Source organism: Lepus europaeus, chromosome 22 (assembly GCF_033115175.1).
Source record: "Lepus europaeus isolate LE1 chromosome 22, mLepTim1.pri, whole genome shotgun sequence".
NCBI lineage: Eukaryota > Metazoa > Chordata > Mammalia > Lagomorpha > Leporidae > Lepus > Lepus europaeus.
This window is the reverse complement of record NC_084848.1, coordinates 833,289-855,108: the sequence shown is the minus strand read 5'-3', so window position 1 is coordinate 855,108 and position 21,820 is coordinate 833,289. Positions and strand designations below refer to the sequence as shown.

The following is a 21,820-nucleotide window of genomic DNA, read 5'->3' as shown; positions in this document are numbered from 1 at the left end:
CGCTCAGCTGCCGGCAGCGCTTGGCGGGACAGCAGCGCCGAGGCCTGGGCCGTGGCTCCGGCACCGGCACCTGTGCCAGGCCCAGGAGGGCACCGGAAGGTCGGCGCCGCCAAATTCCGCTTGGCCTCTGGGCCCGGCACCGACGCACTGGCAAGTTCCCCCAGGAGGAGAGGACAGGGGTGGAAGGCCAGCTTTTACTTATTTTCTTATTTGAAAGGCAGCGAGATGCACACAGGGGGAACTTCCTTCCTCTGGTCCACCCCCCCATGCCTGCGAGGGCCGCAGCTGGGCCCGGGGCTTCCTCGGGGTCTCCCACGTGGACCAGGGGCTCCACCGCTCTCCCAGGCGCATCGGCAGGGAGCCGGGTGGGAAGTGGAGCAGCCAGGGATCAGCCTGGCGCTGTGATGTGGATGCTGGCGTCTCAGGCCACAGCTTAACACTGTAGAGACCCCGGCTCGGGCGCCAGGGACGCCTCCTCCAGGCCGCCACCCCCACTGGGGGCGGGGCGACCCCTGCCTCGGGAGTGGGCTGCTTCCACACACACTGACTTCCAGGGTTACAGGCACAGGGCTGGGGGAGCTGCGCAGGCAGGATCCTTTGCTGGCTCATGTCACTCAACAAGAATAACAAGTTTGTGGGCACTGGGCTAGAGCCAAGATCTGGACTGGCCTCTCTACTCTGCCCCTGGGCTTATCCTCTTGGCCACAGGATAGCTGCTACAGCACCGAGCGTCACGTCTTCACCCAGCAAAGGCAGTGAGTGAGTGGAGACACAGCATGTCTTGCATACCTCGCCCGCTCTCGTGCTTCCCAGCAGCACCCCCGCCCGGAGATCTCAGCCACAATCCGGTCACAAGCTCACCCCGCCTCGGGCCCATTCCGGGAGGATGGGGGCAGCCCTGGGGGCGGGAGCATTCCTTCCCGCCATGGGTGTGGGTCACGCGCTGTGGCTGGGCAGGCGAGGCGGCTCCTGCTCCCAACAGGCGCCCTCACGGTGCCTCACAAGTGGGGGCCACGGGCGCCTGATCCCCGAGGGAGGCCACCCCAGCCCTGCACAGGCCACCCCAGCCCCGCACCCAGCTGCTGCCTGCAGCCCTCCAGGCGACCCTCAGCTGTGGACCCAAGGCCACATTCTTCACGACCCCCCCCCCCCCGTGGGGACCTCTGCCTCCACCGTCCCCGCCCCTCCCGCCCGCAGCAGGTACACCAGGTCTCACCCTGTGCTGAGGCCGGCGGCCAGAGGGGGCACAGAGGCTCCCAGAGGACACCGCGCATGTGCCAGGCTGGCCAGCACAGCAGAGCTGGTCAGGAGCTGTTGCCTCCAGTGGTGGCCCCAGTGCCAGCCCCGGCCCCTCCTGAAGGCTGCACAGTCTGGGGATCTCAAGGGGACAGCTCTGTGGGGGAGGGGAGGCTCTGCGCCCCGCGGCTGCCCGCTCTCCTCTTGTCCACTGACCCCAGGGCTCTGCCTGACCCCAGAAAGGACGCCCACACCCTGGGCCTCCAGCCCAAGCTAAACACCGGCCCCTGCCCGCCCTGGGGCGTCTTGGTCCCTGGTCCCCCGTCCTGTGGGCACCCCCCCGGCTGCTTCTGTAACTTGTCCAGGAGGTGCAGCCCCCCAGTCCCCCAACCGCCCGACCCCTGCCGTGCCCCCTCCCGTGAGGAGTGCCCAGCCACCGCGCCCTGCCGCTCCAGCCCCACACAGCTCCCCGCAGGCCACAGGGTTCGGTCTGTTCCCAGTCGGGGGCTCACCCCTCCATCCTCAGCCTGTTGTCCGGGTACACTGCTGCCATTTGTAATTTCTAAATCTTGATTTATTCCATCATTTCACAGGTGGAGAGAACAGCGCAGGGGACCTGGGGCTACAGCGACCCCTGCTGCCTCCCAGGCGCATCGCTGAGCGGGACTCCAAGGACGGGGGCGTCCCACGGCAGGAGCACGACCCTCGCGCGGCGTTCCCGCACTCACGGCTCCGGCCCACGCTCAGCGCGCTCGGAGGGGCGGCAGGCCCCAGCCCCTCTCCTTGCGTCACAGGTGGCTCTGCGCCGTGTCTGCTCAGCTGCCCCACACCGAGGTCGGCCCCAGGGTGGGGACAGCGCCCAGGATTCGCCGTTCCAGCCACGTCAGGGGTCCACACGGAGCGTCCCCACCACCGGCGGCCTCAGGACGCCTGCTCCTCCCACACCCAGGCTCCGGCCCAGCACCTCCTGTCACACTCCTGTCCCAGGGAGGCTGAGGCCCTGTGACACCTGCTGGCTTCCCCCCAGGGCCCAGGTGCGCTCCCCTCCCGTGGACGGGGGCTCCTGCGATGCTGGGGACGCAGAAGCGCTGGGCCACCCCCTGCCGAGTGGCCGCCGCCTTGCTCTGTGTGGCTGCAGTCTCCATGGGCCTGGGGACCCTGCCTGTCTCCTGGGAGGCCTGTCCACTCATGCCTCCAGCTACTTCCCGTGCGCCTTCTCTCCTCAGACTGGGCGCAGCTGCTCACGGGGCAGCTCCCAGAGCTCACCGGGGACATGGCACCCTGTGTCTGACAGCCTGTGCTCAAGTTCGGGCTCCTCCACCTCCGATCCAGCTCCCACTGATGCACAGCCTGGGAGGCAGCAGGTGACGGCCCACGTGCTTGGGCCCCTGCCACGCCCCCAGGTAGAGCCCAGGTCGAGGTTCTGGCTCTTGGCTTGGCCCAGCCCTGGCTGTCGTGGGCACTTGGGGAGCGGCCCATGGGCTGGAGCCCCCCATCTCTCCGGGCGCCCGCAGCCCAGTGACGCAGAACCTGGGGCAACATCACCACCTTCCCCTCCACGCCACAGAGCGGGAATCAGGGTTCTGGGAGGAGCCTGCACGGGCAGTGAAGACAATTGGAACGAAGCCTCCTTTCCCGGGGTGGGCACAGCCAGCAGGGAGGAAGGGGGGGGGCGTGCTTTCCCTAAACTCACAGAGCCAGGTGGGGGGGGCCAGTGGAGGGCGTGGAGGCAGGATGACCCGCCCAGCCCGCAGCCGAGGCCCACTCTCCCTCGAGGTCCCTCCTCTCTGCCGCCCAGCGTCTGCTGTCCCCACCCAGCGTTCCTCCCGTCCACACACCTGCGCTCCCAGGGCCCTCACCGGGAAACCCTCACTCGGGCAGGGCCCAGCCGGCATCGCCTCCTGCGGCGCCACGCTGTCCTTAGGATGGAGACCAAACGCCTTGGTCACCAGGCCTCCGCCGTCCGCCGGCAACCCGAGCTCCCCAGACGCGGCAGAGCCCCCCCCCCCCCGCCCAGCGCAGGTGCAGGCCGCCCTCTACCCACGTGCGGGCGCGCCAGCCCCTCGGCGCCCTCACCGCCAGCTTGGGCTGGGACTGGTGATGGCGGTGGCAGATGGTGGCCGGCGGGCCCAGGTGCAGGCCGGGCAGGCGGGCACTGTAGCAGCCCCGAGCGCTCGGCGCTCCAGCTGCCCACAGGACAAAGCCCAGTCTCCCCGGCCTGGCGCCCTCCTCCGGCCGCCCCGCCCCCAGGACCCCATCGGCGTCCGCGAAGCCGGCCTGCCTTTCCCCCTAGGCTCCCAGATGGGAGAACTGACCGGGCACCGGGCGCCCCTCGGAGGTCCAGCCCCCCCCCCGCCCCCCGGGCAAGGCCTGGCCCGCGGCGGGCGTCCAGGTGGAAGGGCGCCCCTAACCTGGCCCGGGGCTCCCGGGGCTGGGCGGCCGTTGGGGCTCGCCCGACCTCCGGCACCCTCCGTCCCTCCTTGGGGCCCGGGGCGCGGCGAGAGCCGGTGAGGCGTCCCCCCGCGGGGCAGGTCCCGCAGCCCTGGCGCGGCGTTCGGGTCCCTGGCCGGGGCGCAGTGGGTGGGGAGGGGGCGTCTCGGGTCGGCAGAGGGCGGGGCGCAGCGCGCCGGGGCCGCCGAGGACGCGCTCACCTGGCGGCCGCCGCGCCCCAACCTGGTTTCCGGGGGGCGGGGGGCGTGTCCGGGCCGGGGCGGGGCGGGGCGTGCGCGGCGGGGCGGGGCGGCCGCTGCAGACGTCAGGGCCCCGCCGCGCGAGGCCGCTCCGCCGTGGGCTCGGCCGGGGCTGCCGTGAGCGTGCGGGCGCGCCGGGCATGTCCTAGGCGGCGGCTTCGCGCTGCGCTCGGCCGGGCCGAGCCGGGAAGAAGCCAGGACGGAGCCGAGGACGGAGCCGGGGCCGCGCGGCAGGTAGGACACGCCGGGCCGGCTCTCGCCACGGCCTGCCATCGCCCGCACCTGCGCGCCCTGAGCCGCCCTGGGATCGGCGAGGGCTCCCCGGGGAACCGGCCCGGCCCCGACAAAGGCGCGGGGGCGGGCAGCGCCCGGCGCACCTGGCCTGGCTGGTCCCCGCCGGCGCGGAGGCGGCCCGGGGGCTGCGCCAGGCCGGGAGGGGCCGCCCGGCGCGCGTCCACGCGGCGGGGCCTGGGAGCCCGGTCCGCGCCCGGCACCCGCACGGCCATGGCCGCCCCGGCGAGCGCTGATTCAGAAGGCGCCACTCCCTCCCCCTCCGGCCGGCGCGCCCGCCCAGGCCTCTGCTCCCGGGCCGCCGCCTCCTCTCCCTGTTTCCCTTCTGCCCGCGTCCCTGCCTCCTCCTCTCCTCCGTCCTGCCGCCGCCCGTCTCCCGCACCGCGGCGGGGGGTTGGGGGACGCGGTGCGGCGTTAACCCTCGCTCCCGGCCCCGCCGCGGGCTGCGGGAAGCCCGGCTCCCAGCCCTTTTCGGGATGGGCTGGCGGCGGCAGGCGGTGGCCCGGCCCGGCTCCGCCGCATGACCGGCTCTGAGGCCTGGCCTTTCTGTGCCGCGAGCCCAGCCCATGGGGGTGGGACTCCCCAGGCCTGCGGCCGCCAGCAGCTGGCACAGGTGACTGCGGAGTGCCAGACCCCGGCAGGCCTGGGTTTCAGGACGATGGCGCCCTCGCAGCCTGGATCCCTGAACCTGAGGCTGTGCAGGATGCCGGGGTCCGAGGGCAGAGTCCTTGGCTGCAGAGGCTTTGAGGCCCCACCCCCTCTGTGTCCGGCACCGCCTCTCCGGCCAGAGCCCAAGGAGGGGCAGGCCCTGGTGCTGCCTCCTGGCAGGGGCTTTCCCAGGGGAGGGTGTGCCAGGGATCCACAGAGCCTGGTGCTGGTCACCACGGCCCACCTGGAAGGCGCGGCAGCGGACGGGGTGTGGCCTCGCGCCTGGTGGCGGTGCCAAACTTCCGGAGGTGTGTGCGGGCCTGTGCAACGTCCCCAGCTCGGCCCTGGCCCCACCTGTCCAGCTGACCTGGCTGGAACCAGGAGTCCTTCCCGAAGCCCCCTGACTTCCAAGTCTAAACTGTCCCCCGTGGCCATCACTCACCCCCGCCGCCAGCTCTGCCCCCACGGGGCCTGGCCACTGTCGTCTCTGCCCTGGGCTGTTGCCCTCGCCTCTGGACCTGTCCGCTGGTGACCCTGCAGAGCTGGGAGCGGTCCCAGGCCCTCCCTGTCTCCAGGGCCCCCCTGCCCTGCAGGGACTCCCCTCCCCCTCCCAGCACCACCACCCTGCCCGGCCCCTTCCTGGCTCTGCTGTTTCCCAGCACGCGTGTGTCTGCGTGTGCGAGTGTGTGCACGGCGAGGCTGTGAGGGCGATGGCGTGCAGTCTGTGCTTGTGGGCTGGGTGGCCTTGTGACATGGCCCTGGCTGTCACTCGGGCTGTGCCCACTGTGCCTCACACTGCCACGGTGCTCCCTGGCATGGCCGTCACCCAGACCCCTGCTTGAGTGATATCACCGGGGGCGCAGGCACCAAAGTCCCACCCCCCGGCTCGTCTCACGCAGGGCCATCCAGGGACGTGTGGGCATGGAGGGGCTCGGGGCCTCTGTCTGCAGGCCCGTCCCTGCTGCCCCACCCCCAGGGCCCCTGCCATGGGCCCAGCCCCACAGCGTCTGCCTGGGGAACATGGATCCCCTGGCCCAGGTTTGTGTCCCGGGTGGGCTGCTCCGGGGATGTGTGTGGTCCCCAGCCGGCCTGCAGCCTTGGTGGTGGGTGCCCATGGTGGCCGGGGGGGGAAGGCAGGCCACTGCCTGGCCCTCGGATGCTCCCGGGGCCTGGTGTGGCCGCAGCCTGATGTTCCCGGAAGCCACGGGGGCAGGCTGGCAGCCCCACTGTGCCCACCCCTCCCCCCAGAGCCGGGCCGGCCTGGCCAGCGCCAAGATGAGCGTCACCTCCTGGTTCCTGGTGAGCAGCAGCGGCACGCGGCACCGGCTCCCGCGCGAGCTCATCTTCGTGGGGCGGGATGAGTGTGAGCTCATGCTGCAGGTGAGCGGGCCGCGCGGGGCCTGTGCTGGTGGACCTGTCTGATGGAGACAGCTTAGCCTTCCGTCAGACCGTGCAAGGCCACGGGCCCGGCACCTGGACAGCCGAGGCCGACCTGTGAGCCACGGTGTGAGGGGCTGGGTCCTGGGCAGGCCGGGGAGGCTGATGGCCAGGGGTAGATGCGCTGGGGGGGGGTCCGTGTGTGCCTGCAAGTGGGCGTCAAGGGTGCTCAAGGGTGGGCAGGGGTGTGGGAGGTGTCGCAGGGGCAGGCGTGGGGGCTGGGCCGGGAGTGGGGGGAGCTTCTCCCCTCCACTCCCCCCAGGCCATGCCCAAGCCGCTGACCGCCCCCGCCTGCCCTTGGGAGGGAACGGCGTGTCCCTGTGCTGGCCCCTCCCACAGCTGACCCAGGAGCGCCTGGGGCTGGAGGGGGCGCTGGGGAGAGTGGCCCTGGCACCGGCTGAACCTGGTGCCGGCTCTGGTGGCCGGGCGCTCTGAACCCAGCCCCAGTGCTGCGTGTGGCGGGTGCTGGGGGCGCCCTCACCCCTGCGCGGCGTGCAGGCGCCTCTGTCTTTGGGCTGGGCCCCAGTCCTCTGGGATGGGCTTCTGAGTGCTGTCCGACTCCAGTCCCGCAGCGTGGACAAGCAGCACGCTGTCATCAACTATGACCAGGACAGGGACGAGCACTGGGTGAAGGACCTGGGCAGCCTCAACGGGGTGAGTGCGCTGGGGACCGCAGGGCTGCTCCCCTGTGCGCCCGGGGCTGGGGCTGGGCGCAGGGCCTGCTCCCCTGTGCGCCCGGGGCTGGGGCTGGGCGCAGGGCCTGCTCCCCTGTGTGCCCTGGGCTGGGGACCGCAGGGCTGCTCCCCTGTGTGCCCGGGGCTGGGGCTGGGCGCAGGGCCTGCTCCCCTGTGCGCCCGGGGCTGGGGCTGGGCGCAGGGCCTGCTCCCCTGTGTGCCCGGGGCTGGGGACCGCAGGGCCTGCTCCCCTGGGCGCCCAGGGCTGGGGCTGGGCGCAGGGCCTGCTCCCCTGTGTGCCCGGGGCTGGGGACCGCAGGGCTGCTCCCCTGTGTGCCCGGGGCTGGGGCTGGGCGCAGGGCCTGCTCCCCTGTGCGCCCGGGGCTGGGGCTGGGGACCGCAGGGCCTGCTCCCCTGTGCGCCCGGGGCTGGGGCTGGGCGCAGGGCCTGCTCCCCTGTGTGCCCGGGGCTGGGGACCGCAGGGCTGCTCCCCTGTGCGCCCGGGGCTGGGGCTGGGCGCAGGGCCTGCTCCCCTGTGCGCCCGGGGCTGGGGCTGGGCGCAGGGCCTGCTCCCCTGTGTGCCCTGGGCTGGGGCTGGGGACCGCAGGGCCTGTTCCCCTGTGCGCCCAGGGCTGGGGATGGGCGCAGGGCCTGCTCCCCTGTGCGCCCGGGGCTGGGGCTGGGCGCAGGGCCTGCTCCCTGTGCGCCCAGGGCTGGGGACCCTGTCTGGGTCGGGGGTGAGGCCTCCTTGTCTGAGCTGGGGGTGACCGGGCAGGTGAAGTAGCCCCCTCCCCTCCTACCCGGCCTTGAGCGGGTTCCGGGGGCCACAGGGCCAGGACCCTCTGGGGCCTGTGGCGTCACAGAGCTATGGGAGCCTGAGCCCAGCCAGGGCCCGGGCCTGCAGGGAGAGCCCTCGGGGGCTGAGCCAGCGATGTCCTTGAGGCCTGTGGACGCTGAGCTGCCCGGGATGGTGCCTGGGACGGTGCCCGGGACGGGGGCGCGGCTGAGCCCCTGGGCCCCCGGCCCCCGAGGTGGGTGTCTGGGCCGCCCACCGCCCGCGTCTCCCCCCCGCAGACATTTGTGAACGACGTGCGCATCCCCGACCAGAAGTACGTGACGCTGAAGCTCAATGATGTCGTCCGCTTCGGCTACGATACCCTCGCCCGGCCTGTGTGGGGCGGGGCTTAGCGAAGTGGGGCGTGGTCCTGGGCTTGGCTCCGCCCACACCCCCGGATTGCAGGGGACCTGGGGTTCCCCGGGCTGGGAGGGGGAGGAGGCCTCCACTCCAGGAAGCCAGGGCCCCTCCTGCAGCCGCCGGCACAGCCCTGGGGCCAGCGCGCTTGCCGCGGGGCGTGGACTCCAGCCAGCGCCAGCCTCGGCCCGGTGTCCCCCCAGCCACCCCCACTCCTGCTTTCCTTAACGCGGCCACATTCCAACATGTACGTGCTGGAGCGGGTGCAGCACCGCGTGCCCGAGGAGGCGCTCAAGGTTGGTGCCCACCGGCCCGCACCGCAGCCCCTCCCCGCAGCCCCTCCCTGCCGACTGCTCGGGCTCTGGGTGCCCTGTCCAGGCCGGGGGACTCTAGTCAGCCTGGCCGGCCGGCCTGCAAAACAGGGCTCAACGACTCCTCCCAGGCCCCCGGAGGCCTGGGCCTGGGCCCCGGGCTGTGCGACCCTGTGCAGGGCAGCTCCCGGGGCGCGTGGGAGACCCGAGGACAAGTGAGAGGCCCGCACAAGGCCCTCTGGGTGGAGGGGAGGTCCAGCCATCCCTGGTGGGGCGGAGCCACTGCAGGGCCAGCCCCTCATCTCAGCTGCCTGCCCGCAGCACGAGAAGTACAGCAGCCAGCTGCAGGTGAGCGTCCAGGGCTCGGCGCCCACGCGGGGCGAGACACAGCCCGAGCACCCGCTCTACTGCGAGTCCTCGAACCCCAGGCCAGAGAAGGGGGACCGGAGACCAGGAGCAGGTAGGCACTGGGAAGCAGGGGTCCTGCCCACCGCGTGTCCCTCCTCCCCCGCTCTGTGCCAGCCCCCACGAACCCAGGCCCTGCCCTCTCCGTGGGACCCTCATTGGCTGCCACACCTCCTGGGCTCACAGCAACCCACAGACCTAACCTCACCCATCTGCACCCCACACCCCTGCACACCCCACCTACGCACACCCATGTCCCGTGTGCACCCCCACCCGTGCACACCCTTGTCCCATGTCCCTGTACACACCCCATCCGTGCACACCCGTGTCCCATGTCCCTGTACACACCCCCCCGTGCACACCCGTGTCCCATGTCCCTGTCACACCCCGCCCGTGCACACCTGTGTCCCATGTCCCTGTCACACACACCCGTGCACACCTGTGTCCCATGTCCCTGTCACACCCCCCCGTGCACACCTGTGTCCCATGTCCCTGTCACACACCCCCGTGCACACCCGTGTCCCATGTCCCTGTCACACCCCGCCCGTGCACACCCGTGTCCCATGTCCCTGTCACACCCCCCGTGCACACCTGTGTCCCATGTCCCTGTACACACACCCCCGTGCACACCTGTGTCCCATGTCCCTGTACACACCCCACCCGTGCACACCCGTGTCCCATGTCCCTGTCACACCCCCCGTGCACACCTGTGTCCCATGTCCCTGTCACACCCCCCCGTGCACACCTGTGTCCCATGTCCCTGTCACACCCCCCCGTGCACACCCGTGTCCCATGTCCCTGTACACACCCCGCCCGTGCACACCCGTGTCCCATGTCCCTGTCACACCCCACCCATGCACACCCGTGTCCCATGTCCCTGTCACACCCCCCCGTGCACACCCGTGTCCCATGTCCCTGTCACACCCCCCCGTGCACACCCGTGTCCCGTGTCCCTGTCACACCCCACCCGTGCACACCCGTGTCCCATGTCCCTGTACACACCCCGCCCATGCACACCCGTGTCCCATGTCCCTGTCACACCCCCCCGTGCACACCCGTGTCCCATGTCCCTGTCACACCCCCCCGTGCACACCCCTGTCCCATGTCCCTGTCACACCCCCCCGTGCACACCTGTGTCCCGTGTCCCTGTCACACCCCACCCGTGCACACCGTTGTCCCGTGTCCCTGTACACACCCCGCCCATGCACACCCGTGTCCCATGTCCCTGTCACACCCCCATCCATGCACACCTGGTCCCTGCACACATGCCTGTGCCCCCAGGCCCCTGGCCCTCCAGCTCGTGGCTACCCCTGTGGTCCCCGCGGGTCACAGACGGATACAGATGTAGGATCCCCTGGCTGTGGACAGATGCCCAGTGAGGCCCGTGGGAGCCTGGGGGCTGGGTGCTGGTGGGCTGAGGCCAGGTCGGAGGGCAGCGGCCCAGGTCTGGGTGGGCTGAAGAGAGGTGCAGTGCCCAGTGGGTGTGGGGCACAGGTGTGACACGCTCCAGGAAGAAGGGCTCTCCCACGCGTGCCAGGGAAGGTCCCAGGGCTGCCCCAGCCCACAGCCTGGCTCCCACGCTCAGAACCCGTGTCCGTGGAGTGGAGCCACGGGCTGCCCCCCTGCAGGTGCCTGCAGGAGACAGCTGGGAACCGGAAGGTGTGCGTCCCTGTGGGCACCCCGGCCACAGGGCCTGCCCAGTGGGCACTGCTGTCTGTCTCCGAGCCTGTGGCAGTGCGGCCAGCTGGGCAGGCCAGCTCTCCGGCCCAGCAGAGGGAGCAGGAGTAGGCCTGCAGGCCTGCAGCTGGGGAACAACCTAGTGGCAACCCTGCCCCCGCCAGCGTCCCTGGGGTGTGGCACTGGGTCAAGAACGTGGGCCCTGGGGAGGCCCCTCAGGAAGTCTCCATGAGCCCAGAAACCTGCGCCTGGGCAGGTGGCCTGGAGCCACAGGGCCCAGCAGGGGTGGGGCGCATGGGTCCGGAAGGGGCCTTGGGTATCGGAGCCAGCACCCTGCCCGGACACTGGCTTCTCATGAAAGTGATTTTAACTTCTGCCAGCGATGCAAAGAGCCGGACCATCCAGAGGCCGCTTGGGCCACAGCAGCTGTGGTCGCCCTTGTGTGGCCTGAAGCATTTTCAGAGCCGTGGAAGGGGCAGGACCCTGGTGCAGGCTCCTGCTCCCTCCCGGCCTCTGTGGGGCAGGTTCCAGGGCAGGGGGCCGGGCGGGGAGGGCTGCAGGGCCCCAGGACAGAACCCCCCAGCACGGCCTCCCCAGGGGAGCCCAGGCGGGAGAGGGGCAGGTGAGTATCCCCAGGACTCAAGGCACCTGTGGCTCCCAGTGCCCTGGGCAGCGGCAGGGCTGAGTGGGGAGGGGATGCCAGGGCCTAGCGGCATTCCGCACCAGGGGCCATGGCGACCGGGGGTCTCTGCCCTCCACAGAGGCGGCCGCCTACCGCACGCCCCTGTACGGGCAGCCCTCGTGGTGGGGAGAGGACGACGGCGGTGCGCTGCCCGAGGGCCGGCGCCAGGAGGAGCCCTGCCGAGGTGGGCGTGGGACCGCAGGGTGGGCGCGGCCCTGGGCATGGCCCGGCAGGGCTGGGTGGTGGAGGGCGGTGGCCCTGAGGCTGTTCTGAGGTCGCTGTCTCCGCAGAGCGTCCCAAGGAGCCCGCACAGCCAGAAGCAGAGCCGGACGGGACGTTGGCCGGCCTCCGTGCGCCCGCCGAGCCCCAGAGCTGCTCGTTCCGGCGCGAGCCCAGCTACTTCGAGATCCCCACGAAGGAGGCCGCGCCGCTGCCGCGGTCCCCGGAGGCGGACGCGGGCGCGGCCCCCGTGGTGCAGAGCCATGCCTCCTTCACCATCGAGTTTGACGACTGCAGCCCGGGCAAGGTGAAGATCAAGGACCACGTCACCAAGTTCTCCCTGCGCCAGCGCCGGCCGCCGGGCCGGGAGGCCGCGCCCGTGGAGGTGGTCTCCGCGGAGACCAAGGTAGCCGACTGGCTGGTGCAGAACGACCCGAGCCTGCTGCGCCGGGCGGGGCCCAGCGACGACCGCCACAGCACCAAGAGTGACCTGCCCGTCCACAGCCGCAGCCTCCAGGGTGAGTGGCCGCCCTGGGCCCCAGGCCCCGGCGCAGGGAGGCAGCCGGCAGCGCTCAGCCCCAGCCAGGGGCCCTGGGCAGCTTGGTCTTCACTTCCCGGTGAGCTTCCCCAGAACCACCTGCCTGGCCAGGGGGAGGGGCCAGCGCCCTCGTGTTGCGCTCTTGGCCGGAGGGGCCAGGCCCAGGCTGGGGTGGGCCCCTCTCCCTCCCTCCCCCTCCCTCCCCCACACATGCCACAGGCTGGTGGCTGCCCCTCCCCAGGCCACAAGCACGAGGATGGCACGCAGAGCGACTCCGAGGACCCCCTGGCCAAAGCGGCCGCGGCGGTGGCAGCTGGGGCCCCGGCAGAGGCCGGCGGGGAGCAGGTGCGGCTGCAGCGGCAGATCCGGCGGGACCCCCAGGAGCTGCTGCGCAACCAGCAGGCGTTCGTCATCGAGTTCTTCGACGAGGACACGCCCCGCAAGAAGCGCTCCCAGTCCTTCACCCACACCCCACCCGGGGACCCCAGAGCCGACAGGCGCCGTGGCCCGGGGCCAGCTGATCGGGACCGGGCGGCAGGGGGCGCCACAGGACCGCAGAGGGCCAGCTCGCTCAAGCGGGAGAAGACGGAGGAGCGGCTGGGGAGCCCCACGCCTGCCCCCCGGACCCCTGCCCGCACCTTCGGCAGCGTGGGGCGCCGCTCCCGCCTGGCTCAGGACTTCCTGGCCCAGTGTCTGGCAGACGGCGCCCCGGCCACCCGGCCCGGCCCTGACAAGGCCCCCCCGGTCCTGCCCGCGGCCCTGACACCCCGGGGGCCCAGCCCCGTGGCCCCCCCGGCCCCACAGCCGCCCCCTGGGGCGTGCAGGGTGGAAGAGGATGACAGCCTCAGCGACGCTGGGACCTACACCATCGAGACCGAGGCGCAGGACAGGGAGGTGCAGGAGGCCCGCGAGAGGATCGACCAGGTGCCCAGGTGGCCCCGGGCCGCGGCCGACCCTGCTCGCGGCGGCTCCCGCACGCCGCGCTTCCTGCCCTGGCCACTGTCCCGCCCAGACACCCGGCTGTGTGTCCCAGCCATGGCCCAGTGACCCTGTGTCTCTCGGCCACAGGTCTTTGGGGTGTTTGAGTCCCCTGAACTCTCCAGGGTGACCTCGGCCACCTTCCGCCCGGTTATCAGAGGGGACCGAGAAGAGCCTGGAGACGGGGCTGTGGCCCAGCGCATGGCCGTGCTGCAGGAGTTTGCCTCCCGGACCCAGGGCTTGGCGCCCCCAGCAGAGCACCAGGTACCATCCAGAGGCCCCCCCAGAGTGGCCAGGGCGGGAGGAGGCTGTGGCTGGGCTGGGCCTTCCCTCGGGTGCACGCTCACTGCTGGGAGGGCCAGGCTCTGGCGTGGAGGGCTCGGGGTCAGGTACTGTGGGTGAGCTGAGCCATGGCATGTGCTGCCCCGCGGGGGGCTGAGCGTGTCCGAGGTCGGGACATACTGAGGATGGGCTCTGAGAGACTGCCTGGGCAGGCTGGCCCCGCTGGGCGGTGGAGCCAGAGTCACGCAGGCCTAGAGGCCCCCAGCTGGTGCTGCAGGGCTACCTGCGCAGCAGGCACGGGGCCAGGAGGGGCGATGTCGGGGGGCGGGGACCCAGGAGGGGCAGTGTCGGGGCGGTGTCGGGGGGGACCTGGGGGGGCGGTGTCGGGGTGCCCAGAGTGGCCGTGTTGGGGGCCCGGGTCACACCAGCAGCCCCCGTCCTGCAGCACCACTGCCCTCCCTGGGCCATAGCTGGACACATCCTTGCCCTCTCTCTGCAGGGCCTGCTGGTGCCAGGCTCCCCTGGGGCTCAGAAGTGGGTGTCCCGCTGGGCCAGCCTGGCTGACAGCTACTCGGACGCAGGCCTGGCCGGTAAGTGGAGACAGTGCTGCCGCTGGGTGGAGCAGGGTGGGCCCTGGGGCCACCGACCGTGAGCTGGCCTCACCCTGTGTGCCCGGGCCTCTGACGGTCGGCCCTTGTGCTCCGCAGAGGACAGCCCTGGACGCAGGGCTGGGGATCCTGAGGGGGCCCCGCCTGTGCGCACGCGGAGGCTGCTCCCTCAGCTGCCCGGCGACAGGGTGGACAGCCCCGTGGGTCCCGAGACCGCCAGGAAGAACGGGCCTGGGCCGCCCGAGCTGGGTGGTGAGCAGACCAGTCACCTCGTGGCACGGGAGGACCTGGACCCGGACAGCCTCAGCGACGCCAGCGGGTCTGACGGTGGCCGGGGCCCCGAGCTGGGCAGGGAGCCGCGGGAGGAGAGAGGCCGAAGCCCCCAGGAGGGGCCGGCCTGGAGCCGCGGACGACGGTCACCGCGGGCGCCCAGGGAGCCGGCCCCCACCAGTTTCTTCATCGGGGACCAGGACGTGGACGCCACCTTCCCCAGGAAACCGCCGGTGGCTCCTGTGGAGGTAGGGGGCGCCCTGGCCAGGGATGGCCTCTACGTCAGCAGCAGTGGCAAGATGGTGGTCCAGCTGCGCACCGGGCGCTCCCCGGAACCCGACGGCCCCAACCCAACCCTGGGCCAGCAGGAGAGAGCCACCAAGGAGCCGGCCCCCGGCCAGCCCCCTCACATCTCCAGCCACCCCCTCCTGCAGGACCTGGCCGCCACCCGGGCCTCGCGCATGGACTTCCACAGCCACGACACACAGCTGATCCTCAAGGAGACAGAGACGGCGCTGGCCGCCCTGGAGGCCCGGCTGCTCTCCAAGTCCTCGGGAGGCGAGGCAGGCGGCACGCCCAGGCCCCCGGAGGATTCCCTGTCCGGAGACTCGGACGTGGACACGGCCAGCACCCTCAGCCTGCTCAGTGGCAAGAACGGGCCCAGCCCCACCACCCCCCCAGCCCTGGGGCCGCAGAAGGAGAAGCCGCTGGCCCTGCCGGCCACACCGGACTCGGGGGCCAGTGCCCGTGGGCGGCCCGTGGAGAAGCAGCCTCGTCCCCCAGGCCCCGCGGACCTGGGCCATGGGGAGCCAGCGCGGCATCTGGCCGTGCGGCGTGGCCCCGGGCCCCGGGGATCCCTGGACTGGCCAGACGAGGAGCGTGGTCCTGGCCTCTCCCCGCCGCCTGGCTCAGACCTGGGCACCTCCAGCCACGAGGCCCCCGAAGCCACTGGGGCAGGTCGGCCGGGCGCCCCCCGGAAACCAGCGGCGCGGGAGGAGCAGAGCCGTGGCTCCACCAGTGCCCAGAGGGCACAGCAGCCGCTGACCCGCTCCAACAGCCTGTCCACGCCCCGGCCCACGCGGGCCTCCCGGCTGAGGCGGGCCCGGCTCGGGGAGGCCTCGGACACGGAGGCCGCGGACAGCGAACGTGGAGCCCCGGGCAACCCTGAGCCTGCGGCCCGGCCAGCCGGCGAGCAGACCAAGAAGCTGTCGCGCCTGGACATCCTGGCCATGCCCCGGAAGCGGGCAGGCTCCTTCACGGGGCCCAGCGACTCAGAGGCGGGGCCCGCCCGCTCCGGCTTCTCAGGCCGCAGTGTGGAGCTGGGCCGCACCAGCCGCAAGCCCACCATGGCCGAGGCGCGGGCCGCCGCCAGGAAGGCCGCCGCCGCCGTGACCACCTCCAGTCCCCGCCAGCCTTTCAGCAGGGCCCGCCCGGGCAGTGCCAGATTCGCATCCAGTGAGTGCCAGAGTGGCAGCGGGGGGTGGGCAAGGGCCCCGGGGGAGGAGGGGAGACCCCGTCTCCCAAGGCTGGGCAGCCGTGTCCAGACTCACCTGCGTGTGTCTCAGGCCCAGGCGGCCACTGTCCCCCATGGGGCTCGTCCTGGGACCCCCGCAGCTCGTGGGGGAGGCCCATGGGCTGAGGGCCCCCGCCCCGCCCTGGGACACCTGTCCCTGTCTGCTGGGAGCCTCGTTAACACTTGGGGGCCCCTGCATACCACGAGAGGCCTGCAGGGCCGCCCCTACCCATGGTGGCGACACGGTGCCCCCGGCCCGGCCCACCCTCGCCGCCTGCCGAGGGGACTGGTTTGAGGCCATGGTGCTTGCTGCTGGCTCCCTGCTGTGGGAGCACCTCCTGCCCTGCTGGCCACTGCCATGCCTCCAGCATCGTCCCACTGGGTGCACTGGGCGGGCCAAGGCCAGGTCTGCCCCAGAGGGGCAAGGCCTGAGCAAGGGTGCTAAGGGGTGGGCTCCCAGCAGGAGGGACAATGGGGGAGGGCCGAACTGGCTGTGGGCTGAGGACCCTGCTCGGCAGACCCACTGTGCCACCGCCGACGGCCTCTCCCGGTCCCCAGCACGGCTTTGAGGCTGCTGTGGGGCTCTGAGCAGGGGAGGCCAGGAGGCTGGACTGGGCCCCGTCCCCACCACCCGTGTGTCCTGCCTGAGCCTTGGCTGACCGGTGGGGAGCCGTGCCCGTTCTCCGTGTCCAGCAGGCCCTGCCTCCCCTCACCGAGTCCGGCCCCACCCGGGAATGCAGGTGCCGCCTGGGGGCCCAGCCGCCGCTCCCGCACGCGCCGCTCGCTGGCCCTGGGCCTCGGCGGTGCAGTGCCGCTGACAGCGGGCTCCCAGCATGGGTGTGGCGGCAGCACAGCCCGTGCCCGGCACAGGCCTCCTCCAGAGGGACCCTGCGGGCTGCGCCTGGTGCTGAGCGCTGCTCTCTTCTGTTCTTGCTTCTGAAACCGACTCACACACGCAAGACGCGCGTCGCCGGCAGCAGGGCTCAGATCACACGTCCACCTCCGAGGAGGAGTACGGCTCCCACCACAGCTCCCCCAAACACACACGCTCCCACGCCTCAACAGCCACGCAGACCCCGCGGGCCGTCAGCTCCAGCCGGGCTCGAGCCCAGACTCCTGGCCCCCGGGACACAGATGAGGACGAGGAGCCGGACCCCTACGGCTTTGTCGTGCAGACGGCGGAAATCGCCGAGATAGCCAGGTGAGCGCCCTGGAGGCAGGGGCCGCCAAGGACTCTCCTCCCCCGGCCCCCGACGGATGCCACGAGTGCTTGTATGGTGGCTGGCTGGCTGGCTGGCTGGGTGGACAGACGGACGGACAGATGGGTAGCTGGCTGGCTGGGTGGGTGGACATACAGACGGACAGATGGGTGGCTGGCTGGCTGGCTGGGTGAATGGGTGGCTGGATTGGTGGGTGGGTGGGTGATGGGTGGATGGATGGGTGGGTGGCTGGATGGGTGGGTGGATGGCTGGGTGGGTGGATGGACGGATGGCTGGCTGGGTGGGTGGGTGGATGGACAGATGGGTGGGTGGGTGGGTGATGGGTGGGTGGCTGGATGGGTGGATAGGTGGGTGATGGATGGATGGGTGGATGGGTGGGTGGGTGATGGGTGGATGGATGGATGGGTGGGTGGATGGCTGGGTGGGTGGATGGACGGATGGCTGGCTGGGTGGGTGGGTGGCTGGATGGGTGGATGGGTGGGTGATGGGTGGATGGATGGGTGGGTGGATGGCTGGCTGGCTGGGTGGGTGGGTGGATGGACAGATGGGTGGATGGGTGGGTGATGGATGGATGGGTGGATGGGTGGGTGGATGGCTGGATGGATGGATGGGTGGGTGGCTGGCTGGCTGGGTGGGTGGATGGACGGATGGCTGGCTGGGTGGGTGGGTGGCTGGATGGGTGGATGGGTGGGTGATGGGTGGATGGATGGGTGGGTGGATGGCTGGCTGGCTGGGTGGGTGGGTGATGGACGGATGGCTGGGTGGGTGGGTGGGTGGGTGATGGGTGGATGGCTGTCTGGCTGGGTGGGTGATGGACGGGTGGCTGGGTGGGTGGGTGAATGGGTGGTTGGATTGGTGGGTGGGTGGGTGATGGGTGGATGGATGGGTGGGTGGATGGATGGGTGGGTGGCTGGGTGATGGACGGATGGGTGGGTGATGGACGGATGGCTGGCTGGCTGGGTGGGTGGAGGGGTCAGTGGTTGAGAATTGATGGGCAGCTGGAAGCGTCCCCAGAGCTGGAGGACCTTGGGCTGAGGAGGTTTTCATTAGTGAGGTGCCCCCTGATGGTGCAGAGGGGCCGTCTCCAGGCCAGGGGGTGCGTGGGGGTCGCAGGGAAGTGCGGGGTTTGGTGCTGCAGTGTCTGGGCCTGGAAGGCTCCTGCGCAGGAGCCCCAGGGCCTGGGCGCGTTGCAGGTGTTGCTGCTGAGGGTCTGAGCTGGAGCCCGTGAGGCCCCCAGGACGCAGAGACGGAGCCCAGGGGCATCAAGGCAAAGGCGTTGTCAGCAGAAACATGGCAGCCTGGGGTCACATGGCAGACATGGGGTGTGAAGAGAAGGGGCCGGGGGGAGCCCCCAGGATGCCTGAGGGGGGTCAGGTGGTACCGCCTGTGCAGAGAGCGGGCTGGGGAAGCGGGGGCGGGGGTCGCTGCACCACCTAGGAGAGGCGAAGGGAGCCCCCAGGCACCTGGCAGGGAAGGCCCGGTGGCCCTCCCCTGGGGGGTGTGGTCTCCATGGCACAGCTGGTGGGGATCTGGGCTCTCCTGGCCTCTCTGGTGCACCTGCCCCACTGTCTGCCCATCTCTGACCCTTGGAGCCAGGAGCCCTGGGTTTTTGCTGTTGTGACCGCGGCTCAGCCCTGGCCGTGGCTGCCCGCACCTGCTGTTGCTAAGTCCCGTCCATGCCACGCTGGCCGTGGTGGGGGGAGGAGGGGTGGTCTACCTGGGGCCTGGGTCTCTGCCCACCTTCCTCGGCCCCACCAGTCCCTGCCCCTCCCCTGTGGCACCGGAGGATTGATGCAGAGCCACAGCCGGTCCCCGTGTTGCCCCTGTTTGGACGTGGCCGGGACCGGACTGCGGGGGGGAGGTCACAGACCCCAGGCCCCGCCCCTCTGCCTGCTGCACCCACTGCCTCGGTGCTGGGGCTCCCATGGACCTGCTGTCTCCCACCGCCGCAGGCTGAGCCAGACGCTGGTGAAGGATGTGGCCATCCTGGCCCGGGAGATTCACGATGTGGCCGCAGATGGAGACTCCCTGGGCTCCTCGGCGCCTGCCCGCAGCCCTTCTCTCAGCAACGTGCCCAGCACCCCGGCCTCCACCATCTCTGCCCGCGAGGAGGTGAGCCCCAAGCCAGAGCGGGCCGGGAGCGCTCACACCTGCCTGGGAGGCGCTGGCTCCTCACGCGCCCCCCCCCCCCCCGCCCTCACAGCTAGTGCAGCGAATCCCGGAGGCCAGCCTGAACTTCCAGAAGGTGCCCCCTGGCTGCGCCAACTCCCGGGACCTGGACCAGAACATGAATGACAGCCGGGAGGACGCCCTGGCCAACAGGCCGCGGCCTCGGAACCGTGAGGAGGCACGGCCCCCGCCGCTGCGGTGCCGGGAGTGGGGGGCTCTCCTGGGGAGACGGGGGCCCTGTGACACCCGGTCCTTCCAGGTGATCTTTGACAACCTGATGCTGAACCCAGTGTCCCAACTGTCACACGCCATCCGCGAGAACACGGAGCACCTTGCTGAAAAGATGAAGTGAGTGGGTGGCCGCAGTCCCCTCGCGTGCCGTGAGCGTCGGCTCGCCCCGTGGGCCCAGGAGGGGTGGCAGGGAGAGGCTCGTCCGGGTGGGCACAAGTGACACCTGGGCCCCGTCACCACCACCCCTCCCAGGATCCTCTTTCAGAACACGGGCAGGGCGTGGGAGGACCTGGAAGCCAGAATCGACGCCGAGAACGAGGTGCCCATCCTGAAGACCTCCAACAAGGTGGGCAATCAGGCAGGGGAGGGGAGGGACGGGCGGGGCAGGGGAAGGGCAGGCGGGGCTGGGGAGGGTTGGGGAGGGGCGGCCAGGGCCGGGCCAGGGAGGGTTGCGGAGGGCAGGGCTGGGCCAGGCCTGGGAGGGTTGGGAGGGCGGGGCAGCCCGGGGCCGGCCCCGGACCCTGTCCTGAGCCAGGCCAAGCTCGGCCCGGCACCGGCACTGGCACCGGCACCGGCACCGGCACCGGCACCGGCACCACCGCCCACCTCCCTGCCTTTGCAGGAAATCAGCTGCATCCTCAAGGAGCTGCGCCGGGTGCAGAGGCAGCTGGAAGGTGGGTGTGGCCCGGCCGGGCGGGCGAGGGCCGCGGTGGGCACCGAGCGGGGCTCGCCTGACCCTCCCTGCCTCCCGCCCCCAGTCATCAACGCCATCGTGGACCCCAGTGGGAACCTGGACCTGCTGACGGGGAGCAGGGGCTCGGGCGGCTCAGCCCAGCTGGGGCTCGGGAGGGGCCGTGCGCCTGCCCAGAGCCCGTCTTCGCCGTCCTCGGCGGACACCGTGCTTCCGGGCCTGTCCTCCAGGGCCTTCCCGCCGAGGGCCAGCTGCGGGCCGCCCGGCCTCCCAGACCCCGCCTTCCTCCCGGACGCCGAGAGGTTCCTGATCTAGACCCCGGCCCGGCGGGGCCTCCTTGTCTGTGTGCGTCCTGTGCCTGCCTGTCCACCTGCCCTGCCCCGCCCACCTGCCCGGCTGCAGGTGTCCTCTGGGAGGAGGGGTGCCCCCCACACCCAGGCCCCCTGAGCCCCAACCACCGCCCCAACTGCCTGGCCCCGCCCCCAGGCCTGCCCCCCACTGTGGGGGGGCAGGGATCTGTGCCATTGCAGGGCCCCAGGGACTGGGACGCCGCCCTCCACCCGTGGGGCCCTGTGTGCCGAGGAGGGGGGCGGAGCTGGAGGGTGATTCAGTGCCAAAGCCTGGCCGGTGAGGGCTGGGCCGTGTCCCTGTGCTGTCAGGGACAGCAGGGCACTTGCCCTTGTCACCCCAGTGGGGCAGGCGAGTGGCCAGGGAGACCTGGGGGCAGACGCCCCCCCTGCTCCAAACCCTTGGTGCCAACACAGCTGCCGATCCCATGATTGGGGCCAGCCAGGAGAGCGCCCTGAGTCTGGGCCTGGCCACAGCCGCAGGTGCGCACGGCTGCAGGCCTGGGTGTGGCCAGGTGAGTGACCGCTGCTCCCTCCTGCCTGGATTCCTGCCCCCGCCCTCAGGCATCGCCCTTGCTCCTGGACACTGGGCATTCCGTGCGTCTGCGACGTCCCCCATGCACGCGGCGGGGGTGGGGCAGTTCTGCTGTCTCGGGACTCAGCGGGGGATGGGCCAGGTAAACAGAGCGTGGCCGGGCAGGGCCACTAAGCCAAAGAGCTCGCTGGCTGTGGCGGGGTGGGGATCCCGCACCCCACGGCGTCCCCACGCGTGCTGGACCGGTCCAGGCCCGGCCGCCGTGTCTCCTGTTTACATTGAGCTGATAGAGTCCAGTGTGCGGGTCCTGTGCGCCTGCGCCCCAGCCGCCTGTGTTCACGTGTGTGAGTGTGTGTGTGTAGGGGTGGGTGGCCCGGGCCCCCAGGCCCCCGGGAGCCTGCTGTCCGTTCGGAGGAGGCGCTGGCCGCGGCCCATCCTGCATGTCCCACGCCGACACCGTGGCCGTTCACTTCCGTCCCACCCCAGGAATCACTGTTCACGAATCGCACCCCCAGGTTGTTTCCGCCCCCACCCCGGCTCTGGGCTGCCGCCCCGCGGGCTTCTGGGAGCTGTCCTCACACATGTGTTCTCAGGTGGTCTTGTGATCGTCTTCAGAAAACGGTTATTTTATATGATTTGTCATGGAGTTTGTTCTAATAAATCATTCTCTGTCTCACGGCAGCACGCCCACCTCCCTCGCCGTGGCCTTGCTTCTCTCCTGTGGCTGGGGGTGGGGCGCCCGGGGCCTCCCAGTTTGACCTCCCCCAAAGCCGAACAGCTCAAACGTTGCCACCAGGGGTTGCGCTCGGCCGGGCAGTCTCCCGCGGGGCCGCCGTCAGAGGTGCCCAGGCACAGTCCTTAAAGTGCCCGCATACTGTGCAACAGCAGGCAGAGGGGGCCCTGGGTACCCCCTGCTCTTTCTCCCCCGGCACCTGCTCCCCTGGAGACTGCATCGAGTGCCCTGGGCGCAAGTGGG

The 21,820-nt window shown here is 71.4% G+C and overlaps 1 protein-coding gene across 2 annotated transcripts; it reads left to right on the top strand.

The window, feature by feature from the left end:
* Positions 1 to 4,044: 4,044 nt before the first annotated feature.
* Positions 4,045 to 21,543, top strand: CEP170B (centrosomal protein 170B). 2 transcript variants are annotated; one of them, XM_062181380.1, is made up of 20 exons: positions 4,045 to 4,160; positions 6,114 to 6,245; positions 6,867 to 6,956; positions 8,051 to 8,131; positions 8,408 to 8,464; positions 8,801 to 8,939; positions 11,323 to 11,427; positions 11,534 to 11,980; positions 12,242 to 12,924; positions 13,069 to 13,242; positions 13,760 to 13,850; positions 13,968 to 14,386; positions 14,573 to 15,593; positions 16,612 to 16,852; positions 18,824 to 18,983; positions 19,075 to 19,218; positions 19,300 to 19,388; positions 19,524 to 19,617; positions 19,894 to 19,945; positions 20,030 to 21,543. In XM_062181380.1, the coding sequence occupies exons 2-20, from the start codon at positions 6,141 to 6,143 to the stop codon at positions 20,275 to 20,277; spliced, it is 4,440 nt and encodes a 1,479-aa protein (XP_062037364.1). In that variant the 5' UTR covers positions 4,045 to 4,160; positions 6,114 to 6,140; the 3' UTR covers positions 20,278 to 21,543. The 2 variants fall into 2 exon arrangements, with proteins under 2 accessions (XP_062037364.1, XP_062037363.1); XM_062181379.1 differs by having other exon boundaries at positions 13,968 to 15,593.
* Positions 21,544 to 21,820: the final 277 nt, after the last annotated feature.

Bases quoted from the DNA above. Each gene is read 5' to 3' on its own strand.
- CEP170B (XM_062181379.1), top strand. From the start codon at position 6,141: ATGAGCGTCACCTCCTGGTTCCTGGTGAGCAGCAGCGGCACGCGGCAC. The intron at 19,389-19,523 runs GTGAGTGGGTGG...CACCCCTCCCAG, and splicing joins CACCTTGCTGAAAAGATGAA to GATCCTCTTTCAGAACACGG. The intron at 19,946-20,029 runs GTGGGTGTGGCC...TCCCGCCCCCAG, and splicing joins GGTGCAGAGGCAGCTGGAAG to TCATCAACGCCATCGTGGAC.